At 37.9% G+C, this 19,453-nt stretch overlaps 1 protein-coding gene and 1 pseudogene across 2 annotated transcripts; one reads left to right on the top strand and one right to left on the bottom strand.

Annotated features, from left to right (window-relative positions):
* Positions 1-292: 292 nt before the first annotated feature.
* On the bottom strand, positions 293-14,913 carry LSM6 (LSM6 homolog, U6 small nuclear RNA and mRNA degradation associated). Of its 2 annotated transcripts, XM_023513470.1 has the most exons (5): positions 14,786-14,840; positions 13,308-13,414; positions 7,488-7,591; positions 3,629-3,742; positions 328-615 (listed from the first exon to the last, which is right to left on the bottom strand). In XM_023513470.1, the coding sequence occupies exons 3-5, from the start codon at positions 7,579-7,581 to the stop codon at positions 581-583; spliced, it is 243 nt and encodes an 80-aa protein (XP_023369238.1). In that variant the 5' UTR covers positions 7,582-7,591; positions 13,308-13,414; positions 14,786-14,840; the 3' UTR covers positions 328-580. The 2 variants fall into 2 exon arrangements, with proteins under 2 accessions (XP_003790249.1, XP_023369238.1); XM_003790201.3 differs by lacking the exon at positions 13,308-13,414 and having other exon boundaries at positions 293-615; positions 14,786-14,913.
* LOC100954394 lies at positions 2,026-2,513 on the top strand (annotated as a pseudogene).
* Positions 14,914-19,453: the final 4,540 nt, after the last annotated feature.

Genomic DNA, 19,453 nt, shown 5'->3' with positions numbered 1-19,453 from the left:
CCTCAATTCGGATTCCTACTCCTTTTGTGACAGTTAGCTCCCAGTTCTCTTTTCCATTTAGGTGACTGAATCCCAGTGGCTGAACTTCTGACATTGTGGCCCCTTTATTTAGCTCAGACTGGACCAAAATGCCTTTGCAAAACATATTCACTTAACTATCTTACATGGTAAACAGAAGAGGATGGGATAAAGGAGGAAGCTTCTGAAATGTATTAATTCTATGTCCATTGTATACATCATTTTATTCAGCCAGACAAGTAAAGCAAATCGAACAAAATGATCCTCCTTGAAATTTAAGTTAAATAATCTTGTAGGAAGAGATAAGATTTTTATCTTTTTTTTATTCTTTTAGCATTCTGTACACTGTCACAAAGTCAAAGAAAACGACTAAAACTTACATGTGAAAGAACACTTCACAATTAAATCCACAATTTTATACATTTGTCTTACTCATAAGTCAACGAAAAATTGCCAATTCTTGTAAAAACAGGACAAATCATACCATGAAAGAACCAAAAATATAGAAAAAATTTCATAAAAAATATATCCAAGTATGAAAGGTGTCGCTCTTGTGGAGTCTTCACATCCTTCTCTTCTGCGTACTTATGTACAATACTGAAAAGAAAAAAAGAAAGAAATTGAAAAAAACCTCGTTCTTAAATGTCATTGCAGTAAGCAGACAGATTTTGGCCTGACACCTCTGAAATTTAAAAGGAGTTCTTATACCACACAATTTTTTCCAGAACCACTATATGACTGACTTTTTATAAATCTAAACCTGGATTTGACCTCTTATGAATGAAACTATGTCTTAATCTTATTTATGTATCTGATTTACTTTGCAAACTGTGACCAGAGAAATAAAATATATGTCAAACTCCCTGGAATCTAAGAAGGCTTTATAATTAGAAGTATACCAATTATACTTTTAGGAAAGTAAACCATTAAATGTATCCAGTTGTACCATGTATTTCAAATTAAGAATATTTGTATCAATCTCCCCAACATAAATGCTAAACTTGATGTTTACCTTTTTAATTGCAACACAATAAACAAGAACTGAGGAGGTTTTTTTTCTTTAAAGATACTAAGAAAGGTAAATAAAGATACTTACTCTGAGTTCCCTGTTAAAATCATGACTTTTAGTGTTAGACAAAGTTTTGCTAAGCTAGTCCTATCATGACCACCCAGCTGAACTCTTTGGGGCATGTGATACGTAACAAAACAAAATTAGCAGACTGGCCCATGCTTTTACAAGAGATGTATAGACGTCCTCTCACCCCTCCAAGCCTGCTCGGATTCTGAACACATTTGTTTAAAGTGAACATTAAGAGTTGTCTTGATCAAAGAACACAGAATTAATCAAATTAACTCAGGATCTTCTTTAAGAGCTAAAGATGTGAATTGGGGAATCTAAAAATAACTATCACTGATTATATCATGGAAGAGGCAACATGGGAGGAAGTGTCAGAATGCCAATGTACTACGTAAAGCCCCCTGGGAAAGTGGACAAGTCCTAGATCCAGTGTACGTGTGAAAGGCTCCACCCTATCAACACTCACAGAACCTGGCCTGCTGGCAACTCTGCTATCAGCTCTCTGAAGATCATGACACTTCTCAGTAAAAGGAGGAAGTCAAATAATAATAACATGAAAATAGAAGGAATTCCACATTACCAGTATCAGAAGGACTAGAAAGCAAGAAAAAGATGTATATAAAAACATATGAAGAGATACGGTAGTGTAAGAGCAGGGGACAGAATAACTATTATAACAAAATGTATAATTCACAGCAAAGAGATCCACCTATTGCTATTAAAGTAGTTGAACATATTATCCAGAATTAAAGAAATCAATAGAAAAATCTGAACTTATTCCAAGAGTTCTTTTTGGAGGATGGGACCAAAAAGGGGGGACTAGTCAACAGATAATTCCCATAATTTGAATGGCTTCTTCTCCCTGCCAAAAGTTCAAATATGACTTTATTGATAATTTTCATTTTGAAACCAGGTACTTCAAAAAAAATTGTCACAAGTGGTTGTTTGGTGGCATCTCGGAAACCAGTAGCACCTGCAGCATGGCTGACCCACTGACCGAAGAGCAGATTGCAGAATTCAAAGAAGCCCTTTCACTATCTGACAAGGATGGCGATGGAGCTATACCAACAAAGGAATTGGGAACTGTAATGAGGGCTCTTGGGCAGAATCCCACAGAAGCAGAGTTATTGGACATGATTAATGAAGTAGGTGCTGATAGTAATGGCACAACTGACTTCCCTGAATTTCTGACAATGATGCAAGAAAAATGAAAGACAGTGAAGAAGAAATTAGAGAAGCATTCTGCATGTTTGATAAGGATGGCAACAGCTGTATGGGTGCAGCAGAGCTTTGCCACCCACGTGATGGCAAACGTCAGAGAGAAGTTAACAGACAAAGAGGTTGACAAAATGACAGGGAAGCAGATGATGGTCAAGTCAACTATGAAGAGTTTGTACAAATGATGACAGCAAAGTGAGGACACTGTACAGAATGTGTTAAATTTTTTGTACAAAATTGTTGATTTGCCTTTTCTTTATTTGTAATTTATCTGAAAAAGGTTTCTCACTCCTGTCAAAAAAATACACGAATAGTAATTAGGACTCATTCCCCTGTTTTCTTCCCTTATCCTTATCTGACTGTCATTGTCCTGAAATCTTACTTTAGAAAACTGATCAAGCAACATGTTGCATGTTGCTTACTCTGGATATATTTAAGCCCTTCTGCGCATCTAAACTTAGATGGAGTTGGTCAAATGAGGGAACATCTGGGTTATGCCTTTTTTTAAGAAGTTTTTTTTAGGAACTGTCAGCATGTTGTTGTTGCCAAGTGTGGAGTTGTAACTCTGCGTGGACTACGGACAGCCAACGATATGTACTTAAAAGATGTATTATCCTGGTACTGACACACTATGGTTTTGTACTGCTGGTCCTGTACCAGAAATATTTTCTTTTGTTACTTGCTTTTAAACTCTGTTTAGCCACTTAAAGAAAATCTACTTGTGGCACAATTTGCCTCAAATCCATTCCAAGGCATTTGTATATTTGTTTTCCAATTAAAAAAATTACAATTAAAAAAAAATTCACTATACTAGTTGTTAAAATAGGTAACTGTAGAACCACATTTCTGGTTTTGCCATTTTTTGTCAAACTAAAGGGTACAAATCACCACAAAAAGCATCTGAATGTTTAATAGAGAAAAAACAAATAAGACTAAATGTCAAATTATGCAAACCAAAGATAACAGGGAAATGTGCTCATTCTTACAGCTCCAACTTCCAGACCATGAGAGGCAGCAATGCTTGCTGGTGAAATATAATAAACTAATGTTTAAGAGATCAAGGTCCTGGATCAGTACCAATGCTTCTTTGCTCATCATGAGTAAAGGAAGGGAAGGAGAGAATTTCTAGTTTCAAAATTCCATGAAGCATCTAAAAAAGAACTGGTCACACTGAAGATCTGAGATAGAAGCACTTAAAAATAATCAAAAGTAAAACTGAACTCTCAAATTATCTAGAAAAATCTTTGGTGACCCCGGTTATAAACAAAAGGCTTATTCTGGATGCTGTACAACTGTAGAGTAAAGAAACGTTACCATTGTTTCCTCGGATAAATGCATCCCCGTACTTATTCTTCAGCTGTCCATTTACATATTCTTCTGTCTGCTCCAGGGCTATATTCATGTAGCCATCCAGGCAAGCCAGGACCCCTGCAGGCAGATTTAGTCCAAAAGAAGATATACAAAGCAAATAAGAGTTGAAAATTACAGGGTATACCTTACAGCTGACAATCTCTTTATTCATTAACTCCTAGATGCTTAATATAAAAAATCCACACTATAAATGAAAATCAGCAGACCTGAGCACAAAACAGGTCTTCACTCTATGCCAATGTGCATGAAGGCCCAGAAAGCAGTCACGCACCCACTACTATCAGGAAAAATAACAAACTGGCATGTCCCTCATGGCACGTATGATCACACAGCAACTTTTAAAGTGTTCACAGAAAATAAGAATATTCCAACTGAAAGCTAAGGACAGGAGCAGGCAGTTAAGCATGAACAAATGATTCTCGGTTCCTGTGGCATCTCTTACTTTAGCTACTAAGTGAAAAACGGGTCTGGCAGATTTATTTCATTCTTTCACAACATCTACTGCAGCAGATGAATGTACTCCAAGGTTAAGAGGAAGTCTCCACAATCTGTTAAAATAATAGAAGAGGAGACAGCAGGTGCTCCTGAAAGAACATCTTAAAGCTGTGACTCACAGTGAAGAGCAGCTTGAGAATACAGGGCAACATATTGCATTATAACACATCCCATTCTGTTTTGTTACAGTTATAATATTTTCCAATCAAAACTAATGGAGAAAACGGCTAAAAACATTCCAGGGAGCATTCTAGGAAACAGTTTGAATCAATCATTTTAATTGTGTTAAGATGGTATAAATTTTGCAAAATTTGACCTGATAATTTTTTTCAAAAGATGAAAATTTGTAAGCCTTTAACCCTGTCTCTAATTTAACGTGGTATTTTCTAGAAAAAAATGTAAGTAAAAACAAATATTATACAGAGTCAATTCGATTAGCAGAGTCAATAGTTTCATTTAAAGTCTTAACTTCATTAATATGCTTCTCACTCTCTGCCTCTGCCCCCATTATCCTCTAAACAAAAGTTTCTTTTCAAAATTGTGTGTGTGTGTGATGAGAGTGTAATCTAACAGAATACTGCTATAAGCCGTAAACTTCCAAAGAATCGGAGTAGACTGTGAACAACTAATAATTATTTCCCAGTAAAAGAAATCTTAAGATACAACTTTGTTTCCTGCTGTATTTTTTATATCTAAAGCACAACTGTCAATGAATAAAAACCTTCTGAGACTTGATTATGTAATATGTTTGAAAAATAATAAAAATAATTTCCAAATGAAATGCTCACTTCTAATCAATATCTATTCTCATAGCAAAGGTTTAAAAAAATAAACAACCTGTCCAGGAGGTCAGAATTATAATCCTCTCCCTTCTCCATGGGATAAACTACTATAAATAACAGAAAATAAGAAATTTTATTCAAACTTAAAGAGACATTGCTACAGAAAGCTGTTAAGATTTTTTTTTCCTCCAACCACAAAGTAAACACATTCTTTTAGTAAGGTTCTCTAGTAAATAAAGAAAATATAAATAAAATGAGATATTACTTGTTGCCAATTATACCGGAAAAAATGAACAAAACTAATACAAATTTTGGAGAAAACATGGAGGATAAAGCTGGACACTTCGATGCATAGCCTCTTGGCACCCTTTGACTTGGAAATCCTAGCCCAAAGAATTTATTCTAAAGTGATAACCCAGTCGAGTGCTCAAGACACGTGTCCAAGAGTAGAATCGTTTCAAAAAAAATCATAAGCATCTACATGTCTATTTCATATTAATAGAAACTTGGTTAAAAACAAAAGAAAACAAGGGCAGGCATGGTGGCGCATGCCTGTAATCCTAGCACTCTGGGATGCCAAGACAGGAAGGTTTGCCAGGAGTGGTGGTGTACAACCTGTAGTCCCAAGTACTCAGGAAGCTGACCCAAAAGGATTGCTCAAGCCCAAGAGTTTGAGGTTGCTGTGAGCTGTGACACCAGGGCACTCTACCCAGGGCGACAGAGTAAGACTGTCTAAAAAAACAAAACAAAACAAAACAAAAACTATGGTACATCCCCATGAGGGATTCCTATGTAGAGATTAAATTCTCTGTATTGTAACAGAACTAAATGTACTGTTTACATAAAAAAATTAAGTTGCATTTGTAGCTGATTCCATTTATGCAAGATTATGTTTACATATATAGAGGTCAAAATTGATAAAACTGATTATCTCTGGATAGTAGAATTTTGGGGAGATTTTGCTCCCCAAATAGTGGGAGATTCTCTACTATTTGCTTTTAAAATTCTAATACCAAAACAGAACTAAAACATGTATTACCTTCATAAACAGAAAATCTTCCCTAAAGAGTAGAAGAGAGAACAAAGGAAATCAGAAGGGATGACCTCTTTCATAAAGGGTGTACTGAGACAATGCTGAACACAATGTCCGTACCCTAATCACCTTTCAAATGTATTCAGTCCCTAGAAAGTCTACTCTGGGCTCATCAAAAGTTCACGGTGAGAGACAGGTAGTACATAATTTACAGTATCTCAGTATTCAGTATAAATAAAATAGTTTTGCCATAAAAGTCAAATTAAACTGTAGATAGGTTAGCATAACAAGAAACCAAAGCAGCATATGATCATCAGAGTGTTTTTATAAGAAGGGCTTCTGAGTCAGCTTGAATTTGAGTCCTAGCTCCTCCCTTCCTAGGGGCGGATAACAAGCAGACGTTTCAAAGGATTTTTGTGAAAATAAAATGAAAATATATTAAAGTAATTAACACACACTGGGTATGTAGTAAGCTCTCAATAAAATATTTCCATTGTGGAAAAAGGAGGCTCAAGCAATTAGTATCATGAGAAATTATCCAAAAAAGAGACCAAGAAAAGGCAACACAACTTTGTGCATGGCTTGAATGTGACCCCTCCGGAATTCAGTTGTCACCAATGTGACAGTGTTAAGAGGTAGGTAGGGCTTTTAATAGGTGAGCAGGCAGGAGGGCTCCTGTCTCATGAACATTCTGAAGGCCCTTGTAAAAGCGGCTTCCTGCAGCATTTTACGAGCTGGCTAGCTTGCCCTTGTGTTATCTGCCCTGTGAGAACACAGGACTCTTCCCTCTGGGAGAGACAGCCCTCACTAGACAACTCAGCCTGCTGGTGCCTCCATCTTGGATTTCCTAGCCTCCAGAACAGAAATGAAATAAATTTCTGTTCGTTACAAATTACCTACCTAGTCTGTGGTATTTTAGTATAGCAGCCCAGACTAAGACACTCTGGTAACAAATTAGTTAGCTGTTCATGTGAAATAGCCTAGGTAATTTGACATACCTTAAATTTGGAAGATTAAAAATTAAATAACTTTAAAAATGAAACTTGATTCCCTCTTCTCCATAACGTTAATTTCAGAACAGAAAGGCATCTTTGGAAACCACAAATATTATATGAACAGGAAGTTCATGTTATAAAATTATATACCCAAATATTCGTTTGCCAACCTTGAATACATCTGCAAAACACAAGCTATTGTGCCCACGTGTCCTGCAGTCTAGTTATTCATGCCTGACTTGAGTAGGAACCCACTACCTCAAAGTGGAGAAAGGAGATGAAGTCACACAAGCCACACTCCAAGTCAGAAGCGCACACTCAACTGACAGAGTCGTCTCTCTTAAAGAAATCATCTCAGAAGCAGAAAAAGAGACGGACATAAAAACTACTGATGTCCACTAATTTTTTAGATGATGGTATAATTAAGAGGTTAATAAAAATCAGTCACATTTACTTATTTAGTCACACCAGTGAAGATGGAACATTGAAAACATTACCTCGATAATCCACTCCGGAATTTAACTTTACCACAACTGGCCGTCCGATGATTTGCTTTAAGAAGTCACTAGGGGTTTGCTTCCGAAGACTCATTTTAATAATCCTGATCAGAAATATGAGAAAGAGCAATAAAGGTAAAGACAAAAGTTGATTACTCAACAAAAAACCCCTAAGCCCTTAATGTATTTATAGAAAACCAAATATCAAAGACTCATAATTAGTCCATTACTACATGACAGCAAACAAGCAGTAGCAATGGAGTTAAACCAAGCTAAGCATTTTACACGCATTATGTTATTCAGCCCCCACAACCTCCGCACAGCCTCATCAGAGAGAGCCCTATGTTTACAAAACACCTGCCTTAATCCCTTGTCACTCACCTCACACACAGTATACTCATCTCAGCTGCCACTACCTCCATTTATTGGGCACCTATGCTCTTTTCAAACACAATTACTTTTATCTTTACAAAAAACCTTGATATTAAAGACTTGATGAGAATAAAGGCACAGATGATTAAATAATTTGCCTTAAGATGTGATGGAACCAAACCATGAAAGAACATTCAAGCTCGGTCCTATTTTAAAGTCCGTATTATATAGGGTAAGCATATTATAAACAACTGATGCCTAAATGCTATCTCTGAGAAGAATTACAATCGTAATTGAGCTAATATTTGAGCATATTACGTCAGTATTCTTTCAAGCCCTTTACATTTTTTAATCCGTTTAAATATCACTTCCCTTTAAGGTAGGTCTTATTTTTATCTTTTTTACAGATGAACAAATGGACAAAGAAAGGTTAAACACTCGCTCAAGGTCACATAGCTAGAAAGTACACAGCCAGCTGATGTTCTTAGTCACAACTTTAAACACCCTTCTGAAAATTGCTAATGCAGCCAAAGTTTTTTTATGACTTAACAGATTTGTGCTCTAAATAATAAAGAAAAAAAGTCTTAAAATTCAAGTGTTAACAGGAATCTAAAATAGAGAATGAGCCAGCATTACCCCCCCCAAATCAATCACATATACAAAGTAACTCATCACTCCTTTCAAAGCTCAACTTATTATATAATAGCTATCTTTCTCAAAGTATTCTGATAAATTAACAAAGCTGCAGTAAACAGCTCTGAGAGTAAACAGATTTTGGAAAGTAATTTTTCTATTTCAGTCAAATTTAGCACCAGTATTATTTAGTAGCCATCTACCCTTGACACTTAAAAATTAGTATTGATTCAATCAATATTTTAAGGATTCTCTTCAAAACTCAAGTTGTTGTCTTCAATCAAAATTTTCATTAAACACTCTTCCATTAATAGCACTGGTTATTTCATTCCACCTCCAGAATTGAGATTTAATAATTAGGATACTTAAAGGATTCTCAAGAACACGAATTGTTTTATTTTCAGTCAAAATTTGCAATAATAAACAACCCTGCTTATTTCACTCTGAGTTTGTCTATTCAATAAATGAGTTTGGGTGTAGGGTTGTTGTTTGGAGATGATCTCAAAGTGAATTTGTGTAGGATCAGCAGTTAGAGTAAGTTGGGATGTTAGGTTACTGGTTTTTCATTTGTTCAACAAATATTTGGGCTATTATAAAAGTTCTGAGATAAACAAAAAAAAAAATCAAGAAACATAAAATCCACGTGAATGGAAACCAATGAAGCCATCCAGCAACACCAATAGGCCAAGCAAGTTGAAACTTGCACAAGTCAATCTGAAAGGATGCTGTTGACTGTGTTTCTTAGAATTAAAATAATGGAGCATAACAGTCTGTCTCAAAACTTTCATAGTAACCCACGTAAGTATATGTACACACTAGGCAAGAAAATTCAAAACTATGTCATGCACAAAGGCTCTGTTTAAACAACTTAAAGTTTAGAAGAATTTAAACGCTTGTTTAAAGGGCATGACTAAACAAAAATAATCATAATCTAAGTAAAATAATTTTCTTTAACCAAGAAAAGTCAACATCCTAAGTTAAACAAAGGAAACGACAACTTTGTAAACTATTTCTGAATTTTGGGCTGTCATTCTGGACAATTCACACTGCCCCCAAAGCTTAAAAGGTATATCTAAAATTCATCAACTGATTTTTTTCACTTGACGAATTTTAATTTTGCCATTAAAGTGCCAGCTCATTTTTCAGCTCCACAATCACAATAGATAACTAAAAATTACAACAGTCATTTCAGAAATGACTATTGGTTCAAAATTCAGACCACACCACAATGTTATTTATGCTGTCTTAAGTACAAGGAGAAAAATTACAGTCAATACCGTAACAGATTCAGTACCTCTAACAAGCTTCATACAAACAAACAAATCTTGCTGTTCATGTATAAACTGCCTTATATTTCAAACGTGTGCTGTTTCGTCTTGGATACATCTAGTGTAAAAATATATATATATATATTTCAAGGCTTGTACGAAAGGTCTTTAGTGGTGGGGAGGGAGGCTGCAGAGCAGCACCAAGGAGGAGAGAAAAGAGGAGAGTGAAGAGAAGAGAGAGCGGAGGAGAGAGAGAGAGAGATCATCCAGAGAAAATATTAACTCTCAAGGTCTGGTACTCATTTCATGACTGTAATGTTCATTTCCAACTACAGATCCTATTGTGCCACAACTTCTTCCGTACAAAACTGAGATAAATTATTTTTTATATTAAAAACCACTAAAACGCACTTTGATGTGAAAATCTAGTTCACAGGGATATTAACTACTTTCTTAGTAATTTCAACTATTCCTAGAATACTTACAATTTAGGATGAAAAAAATGTGCAAAGCAAAAAATTGGAAGGAGAGTTAAAAGCTAATGACTGTCAGAAAAGACTATCTGACAGTACAGGTTATTTTAAAAATGTTATTAACTTTCTGCACCTTTTTAGAAACCACAGCTATGTTCTTCTAAGCTCACCAAAGGCAACACCTTGTCCATTAAGCTCATCTTTATTTCAATTAACATCAATCTCTTCCTTCTGTGGGCAATCAACACTTGCATCTTTCAGGGAGCAAGTACTGTGTCAGGCACATGGCCTTGGGCCCTCAGAGATTACACTCCAAGGGGGTGAAAAACTTGTGAATGGAGAATTTTACAAAGGTGACGTGTATTCAGATAGAATTATGAAGAGGAAGAGGGCAGAGAAGACTCTCTGAGCCTAGGTTCGCCAGATCAAAGACGGATTTCTGGAGGTGACACCTGAGCTCAGTTTGAAGTTGAAAAGCAAGGGTCCACCAGCTGAAAGAACAGTCTTAGCAAACACACTGGACAGCATTTGGATTTGAGGGTAAAATGTACACAGGCAGGCAGGAGACACAGTTACGGTAGGGAGCAGCGCCGTTGACCTGCAGCAAGGGCCTAAACCTCTACGTCAGCTTCCTGAACCTGAATCATTCCGGGCACTTGGGAGATTCTACTCTGTTCAGGGTATGACCCAGGAATCTGTCTGCACAAGTGTGGGACATTCTTACAAACTGGGAGTTTGGGAAACAGTGTTGTCAGTGATAGGGACCAGGGCAGGGTTTTAAGAAGGAAGCTGCTTGTGTTCTACTTTCAGCTATGGGTAGCAGAGTGGAGGGGCCGCTTAGTTCTGGTTCTGGGATCATGTAGTTTGGCATCTGATACAACCTACTGCTGTGTACTGTACACTCACATATTCTTTCCTTTTGTATATATAAAAATATGGGGAGGGGGTGTGTATAGTCTTTTCTCCTTCAAAATACTGTAAGCGACAGGAAAGGAGGGGCTAACAAGTTTCTCATTTGTTCTCCAGAATATCTATGTTCCACTAAATCTCTTGAAAAAAATATTTAAAGTTATTTGGAAAGAATACGCTTGCCGCAAACACATTTTATCCATCACTTTAGGGAAGCCATATCCTTTACATTAGTCTTCATTAGGCTTCCTTGGTACTCCCTTTTACTTAATGACTTGCCCATAAATCCATTTTGTATGAGTAAATTGGTCTTGACACCACAATTTTTCTCATCACTTGGCTCAAGTAATTTTAAGTTTTCATCTTTTAAATTGGATAAGCCAAAAGTTCTGACAATTTCTGAAGCAAGAGATAAGACTCTTGAACCATAAACACATAAGAGGAAGACCTTTCTGCAAGGGTCACCTTGGTGAAACCTCTCCCTTCAAAATTAAAGTCGTAATCACTCACTATGCCTCCTCTCCCTCTCCTGACTCTTACTCAGGCTTGTTTTAAATGACCTATTTTCATAAATGGCTACTAAGTCAAAAGCAGCATATTTTCTGTCAGAAGCTACTGAGAGGTCTAGTATGAGAATATCTACAAACTGCCCTGCAGAGATTTTTCTTTTCTTTTGGATAAAAGAATGGAGTGGAAAAGAACGAAATTTTATTCATCTACCTATGTGCCTGGCTATATTAGATTCACAGCAATTCCCATAGAAATCCTGTGAGGTAGAAAGCAGAACTCCGGTGTGACCCTAAAGGTACAGATGCTCTTGTGTATATGTTAAGATTCTCTGTTAAACCTGGGTAATGGCCAGAGAGACAGATTAAAATCCAGTTGGAGAGCAGCAGCACAGGGAAAAAATACCTGCAAAGAAATACAAAGGCCAAACGGAAAGAAATAAACCTAATGTTTATTTGAGCAGCACTGGACTAATATGTCAGTGTCTAAGTGTCCCACTGGCTTCTGAAGGCTTCATAAAGAAGGGCTACTTCCCTCTCTCCCTCCTAAGGGTTCAGTCCACTCAGAGCACCTCTTTCTACTTTTAGTCTATAGCCTGTAACAAGCTGTTTTATAATTTCCCCTTTTGCTACCCATCTTCCACAGTAGATTTTAAGCTTCTCAGGAACAACAGGAAAAATATCTTACTCATGTGGTATTCCTGATACCTAAGCAACACTGCTCAAATCTGTGGAAGAGACATTCAAGGTCACTGCTAAGCAAAAAATCCCTGCCCCCCATCCACCCAAACAGTGGGTACAGTGTCTAGTATAGTATCATACATGAAATTCAATAGCTAATAACCTAGGAGTACCTCCATTAGGGACCACCAAATAAAAAATGGAGAAAACAAACACTTCTGTATCATTCAAGAACTAGATGTATACATACCTAAAGAGATGATTGTTAAAATGTAGATTCTTGAAGCCTATCCAGGTAAAAGGCACAATTTACATTTTATAAAGTTCCCCTGATAATTCCCGTAAGCAAGTACTTTTCAACTAGGGGTGATTTTGCCACCTGCCCTTGGGAACATTTGGAAAAGCCTAGGAACATTGTGAACTGTCACGACTAAAGAGGGTAGCTACTGGTATTAGTTGAGTAGAGGTAAAAGATGTTACTACTAAACATTCTACAGTGCACAGGACAGCCCTCCACAACAAAGGATTATTCAGTCCAAAATGTCCCATGAGGCTGCAAAAACCTACTATAAAACCTAAAATAAAAAAGCCATTGTTTCCTGGTCTTAAAGCAAGGAGTTTTAAAGAAATCTTCAAGGTGTAACAAATGAGGACCAATAGTTACATTCCAACCAGATGATGGAGTGTAAAATACAACTTACTGAGGATATTTTATTGCAACATATAGGGAATCTGAAAACGACCGTCAAAATCTGGAAGAGGCTGCCATTCCAAATAACTAATTTCTAGTCCTAGCCAAGAAAAATGGTCATGTACCCATTTTTCAGTGTTACAAGTTCCTCAGAGGATTAAAATCTGTTACTTAGTACAATCTTAAAAGGAGGAAATAATCCGGAGGATACAAACATCTTTTCAATTCTGATATTTAATATGCCGCAGTCCTGTGAGACTGCCTGATGCAGCACAGAGAGTACTCACTTGGGAGACAGGAAACCTGAGTTCTAATCCCAGCTCTGCTACTTAATTTGCTGTGTGACTTGGGTAGTAACTCATCATTTCACCTCTCATGGCCCCAGGTTCCTCATCTGCAAAATAAGGGAATTATGCTTGATGACCACTGAAGTCTTCCTGTCCTAACATTCAGTCAGCCTGCACAGTAGCTCCAATAATACATACACACACACACACTCCTCTGCAGATTTCTGCACAAAATTTAAGTGAGCAGAACTGCCAGACACAACCATCAATAATATTGATGATAATAACAATAATCTCAAAGATAGGCTGGTATATTAAAAATACATTATCAGCTACCACACTTTTGGTGAAACAGGTACAGTCATACAAGAATGAATAAACTACTAACAATTTTCTGGGAAAACAAAGTGGCAATGTGTATGAAGACTAAAAAAAGACCTTATTAAGTTATAATACATAATCTAATAATTTCACTTCTAAGTGTCTAGGCCAAAGAAATAATATGAAAAACGGGGGTAAAGAAAGTTTATTCAAGTGTTATTTGGGATGCTAAAATAATGCAAAAACTCATAAACAACCTAAGTAGTCCAAAGTCAGCAAATGACTGAATAATTCATAGAACCACTAGGACCTATAATGATTGGGGGGCGGGGGGGGGGGAAGCAGCCAATCAAAAGAAGAAATAAAATTAGAATGAGATTTAGAAAGAGTTTTTAAACGGAAAACTAAATATACTGTTAAATGATAAACTAAGTACAGTCCTCCACATGCAAGAGAAAACAGTAAGTGAAATTGTTCAGTGAATATTATTTTCTTCACTAGTCTTTTGTGTTTTCAATTTTCTACAGTAGTCACTTATTACTAGGGGGCTGGGGTGGGGCGAGTCACTATCAATATTATCTGCATCATCCTAGAAAACATAAACAAGAATACCTCCTATGCACGTGTGGACATGCGGACACACAGAAAACCCCTGATGACCGGACTTAATACCATACAATTGTGGAGACCCTGGCCCTGATTTTAATTCCTGGGGTCAGGCGCAGCCACCCCGATGTAGTGAAGGCCCTGCAATTCCCCGCAGCCTGGGTTTCCCGCCGAATCCCGGGTCAGCGCCTGGGCTCCCTAGGGGACCTGCGACTATCCCGAGATCTCGCAAGCCAACCGCGTGAGAGCCAGGGCCGTGCAGCTGCAGCGCGCGCGCAGCAGGCGCTCCGCGGAGTGGCTCCCGACGCCGACCATCAGAGACCTCCCGGCCATTCCCGGCGCCGAGGAGAGAGCATGGGCGCGGCATTTCGCTGGCCCCGCCAGCCCGCCGGCTCGGAGACCCACGCTCCCGCCCAGGGGCCCGACCCGCTCCCGCCAGGCCCCTTCCTGGGCCGCGGCAGCCGCTGCTTCCCGGCGCAACAGAACACCGGGGCCTCGAACCTGGGGCCGCGCGCCGCCCCGACCTGAGCCCGCACAGCCGGCCGGCTCACCTCGCGGCCGGGATCCAGAACCCTCACTCCAGACGCCCCACAAGCCCGGCCTCCGCTGAGGATCGCAGCGAAAACCGAAACCGCCGAGGCAGCGGCACTTTCCTGCCTCAGCCAATCAGTGCTTTTCTTGGCTACGGCAGCTCGCGGGGGCCGAAAAGGCTGGTCCGCGTCGCAGCGCGCAAATCCGAGAATGCTGGTTTGTCTAATGGCAAAATTGGAGAAGTGGTGTCCTCTCTAATCGAAATACAAATACAGAATCAAAACAAAAACAAAAATCTAGAAAACTGAAAGTGATCTTTTGGGCAGGATTTCTTTCAGTAGGGTAAGAAATTACTTGAAGACATAGGAGACTTGAATGTACTGCTGAAGTAATTACTGAGCGTACCCAGAAATGTCCTTGAATAATTTAAAGCAAATAGACAAATAAAGCTTTAAGTCTTTAAATCCATCTTTGGATATTGATTCAATGTATGAAGAACAAGTCATTATTAGCAAGAGACTGTTCCCATGGCAATGTTAATTGATACAAAAATAATTAAAATCACTCAAGTAACTCTGAATTATAATGACATTAATTGTGTTACATTATAAACTAGTTCTAGTTGAAAATTGAATGCAGACATTATTTAAGTGCAGCTATGGGAACTTAGGATTTTTCATGAATTCTCAATATCCTTGCTATTAATGGAAAGAGGGGGGGGGAAAGGAAAACTGTTCCACCATGACTTGATTCCTTTTTTTCCCTACATACATACCCTCATCAGCTTAAACTTATACTTTTATTCTATTTACTATTTGTGATACTATGAACAAAGTAATGATATCTTCAACAAATCATTGATTTTGTTAAGTGTGATAAGGTCTAAGATGCAAAATTTTTTTCTAAGTTAAAAATGAGTTCCTCATTTTCTAAGCTGCTTTTAGCTAAAGGCAGAAGAAATCAACCTTTGATTGATGTGGGCAGAGAACAACTGAGTGTGAGTTGATAAAGAGAGGCTTCCTTATATCCTATAAAAGTTCACTTTGGATAAAGACCAAGCTGTAAGAGATTTATTGAGAGGGATTTATTTGAAGGTTTTGCAATATAATGTAATAAAAAATACAATATAAATAAAAAATTTTTGAGTAAAATACCATTTAAATCAAATAATTAGCTGCAAATAAATCTAATAGGATATAAAACTCTGTCTCTAGAAACTGTCTACACAAAAGACATCAAATTGTCCCACATTCCCCATTAGTTGTTTCAGTTATCAAAAGAAAAAATTTTTTTTCATTCATAGCTTTTTTCCCCCTTTACCACAGAGCCCTGATGGAGCCGTTCAGACTGGTGTGGCGGGCAGGGAGGGGTGAGGCGTTTTCAAGGCCTGGTTCATATGCAGAGCAGCTGCAATCTTTTTCTAGGGAAATGGGTCTGTTAGGGCCCAACCATAAGAATGGGGTGGGCACCCTGATTGACTTCATAAGCCAACACACTTATGTAAAACGTGGGTTGTTCCCAGAAGCCCCTCTCAGGACTCAGCTTAGAATCGACTTTTAATAACTCACGAGGCAGCTTTCCATATTTTCCATGTTTTTGTTTTGAGCATCTTTTGTCATACAAAGTAAACTTTGCAAGACTTTTTATGAATACTAGTTCATCAAGGAGTCGTCTTCAAAACTCTGAACAAAATCACTAATTTATTAAGGAGCCTTAAAGTCATGAAAATGTTTTGGCAAGGTTTAGTTTAACTTACATAGTTCAGCTGAGCTAATAGAATTGATGAACCTACATTGGCACATCATTGTATCTCAAAGGGCAAAGTCTATGTTAGGCTTCACTCTTGGTGTTGTACATTGTATGGGTTCTGACAAATGCAGAATGGCATGTATCCACAGTGATAGTATATGGAATAGTTTCACTGCCCTAAAAATCCTCTGTGCTTTGCCTATTTGTTCCTTCTTCTCCTCCCACCACTGGTAACCACTGATCATTTTACTGTCTACATGGTTTTTGCCCTATAAAAGGGCAAGTCCTTATGGTTAGAATCATGCCACATACATAGTTGGTGGAGCATATACTACATCAGCCACTATGTAGCTTTTCAGATGGGTTTCTTTCACTTAGTAATATGCATTTAAGAATCCTGCCTGCCTTTTTGTGGCTTGATAGCTCTTTTTTTTTAGAACTGACAAATAGTCTATTGTCTGGATGTAACACAGTTCATCCATTCACTCAGTAAAGGACATCTTAGTTTCTTCCAAGGTTTTGGAATTATGAATAAAGCTGCTATGAACATTTGTGTGCAGATTTTCATGTGGAAATAAGTTTTCAGCTTGTTTGGGCAAATAATAAGTAGTGTGATTGCTGGATCGTATGGTAGGAGTATGTTTAGTTTTATAAGAAACTGCCCAACTGTCTTTCAAAGTGGCTATACCATTTTGCATTCTCACCAGCAAGGGGTAAAAGTTCCCATCATTCAACAACTTTTCCAGCATTTGGCATTTTCAGTGTTTTAGATTTTGGCCAGTCTAATAAGTGGCCAGTGGTATCTCATTGGTGTTTCTTTGTTTGTTTGTTTGAGACAGAGTTTCACTTTGTCACCCTCGGTAGAGTTCTGTGGCGTCACAGCTCACAGCAATCTCAGACTCTTGGGATCAAGTGATTCTCTTGCCTCAGCCTTCCAAGTTAGCGGGGGTACAGAGGCCCACCACAATGCCAGCTAGTTTTTCGCTTTTTGGTAGACATGCGCGATATGTGATCTTGCTCTTGCTCAGGCTGGTCTGGAACTCCTGAGCTCAGGCAATCCACCCCCCAAGGCCTCCCAGAGAGCTAGGATTATAGGCATGAGTCACCGCGCCTGGCCTCATTGGTGTTTTAATATGCACTTTACTAATGACACATGGTGTGGAGCCTCCTTTCCTGTGTTTTTGTGCTATGTCTATGTCCTCTTTAGTGAGGTGTTTGTTCAGATCTTTGCCTGTTTTTTTAAATCAAGTTGTTCTTTTTTTATTGACGAGTTTTAGGAGTTCTTTCTGTATTTGGGATGCTGGTTCTTTATTAGATACGTCTACGAAAATATTTTCTCCCAGTGTGTGGCTTGCCTTCTCATTCTCTGGAAGCCATTATGCTTAAAACAAACAAAAGGAATTAACATACTAAGGTGAAGTCTGGCCATTTCATTGTTCGCTCTATGTATCTGCAGTTCTTGGTACATGTGCCTTTAAATAACTATGTCCTTCAGTGTTTTGTGTTCATAAGAGAAGGTAAGTCCAGCTTATTTTATAAATCACCCAGTAGCCCTGCGAATAGGTGGGTGATTATAATATGTTGTTGTTGATAATGATAAATACAAATGTAACTGCATTGGCCAACAGTATCTAAAGCAGATCTTACTGGCTGACATCAGTGTTAAGTTTCTAAGAATCCTGGTTGGTCTTGCCTGAGCAGTGCATTAACTGGTATGAAGTTCTGGCACAGACCTGGACCCTGCCTGGACCTTCAGACTATACAATAAAATCACCTAAGGTATAATATCCTAGGTTTGGGTACTTGGGGCCACGCTTATTTACCTTTAATTATGTAATACAAAATTATATTTTGAAGAGAATGAGAGGAAAGACACTCTATTGTTGTTGAGTATCTTTTGAGAAGTCACATAAGCTTATTGACTGGTGGGCACATTTCTCAGGAAAGGCAGAATGTCTTTTATTTTTACCCAAAGAAGGATATATTCTACATCCTGGGCTCTGGTTTCAGCTATGACATTTAAATAACATTTAAATAAATGTTTGGACTTCATTGGCCATCATTTTGGTATGACTGGAATTTCAGAAGAGATGGGCTCAGCGTCCAAACTCCTGTAAGGACAGTCTCCCAGATGCTGTGATGCTTTATGCTCCACTGTGAACTCCAGAAAACCTCTCTCAGCTGTAAAATTCAGTGAAATCGGTGGGAAGCTGCCCTTGTATTTTAATCAAGATGAACTTGAAAGGTGAACATTATAAGTGGGTGAAATTATTTATAATTTGGTAATAAAAGTTTATGTCTAACACTCCAAATTTCATACATCTGCTATGTGCTAGTCCTGAGATATAAAACAATTGAAGTTGCCTTTACATCTGGCCTCATATGAAAGGTCATAAATTAGAATGATAGTGTCGTCCTCTTTCCTAGCTCGCAAAATTTCCATATTAACATCTTCACCTCAAACATAAATGGTTACCCAGCTACAAAGGAAAGAGTTGTATTGGCCTTTATGAGTTATAGTTTATGCTGGAAATGTGTGGTACATAAGGCGGCTGTTCAGCTTGCAGTAGAGCGCATCTACTTCAATGCAGCTAATTCCGCCACGGGGAGACTAATTAAAGCTGTATGGCCAATTTAAACAAATAAAGTACAGTACGTAAAAAATTAGAAATACTTTGGAAATCATCAAATGGCCTCCAAGGTATGTGGTTCTTTAAACTCTTAAAAATGCATTTTTACATCTTCCAGGCGTTTTCTCTGCTAGAATCCCTGCTATCGAGTTTATTTAAAATAAACTTGCTTTCCATTTTCAAAATGTCTCTTTCTAATGTGGTCTTACCCGGTAATGTGAAAATTTTGGTTTTTTTAACACACAGCTTGCTATATTATGACATATAATAACTAAATTCAATCCAAAATATTGATGAATTGGACTAGGG

Source organism: Otolemur garnettii, unplaced genomic scaffold (genome assembly GCF_000181295.1).
Source record: "Otolemur garnettii isolate 467f Iridium unplaced genomic scaffold, OtoGar3 scaffold00041, whole genome shotgun sequence".
NCBI classification, from domain to species: Eukaryota; Metazoa; Chordata; class Mammalia; order Primates; family Galagidae; genus Otolemur; species Otolemur garnettii.
The sequence above is the reverse complement of the archived record's forward strand: the minus strand, read 5'-3'. Positions and strand labels throughout refer to the sequence as shown.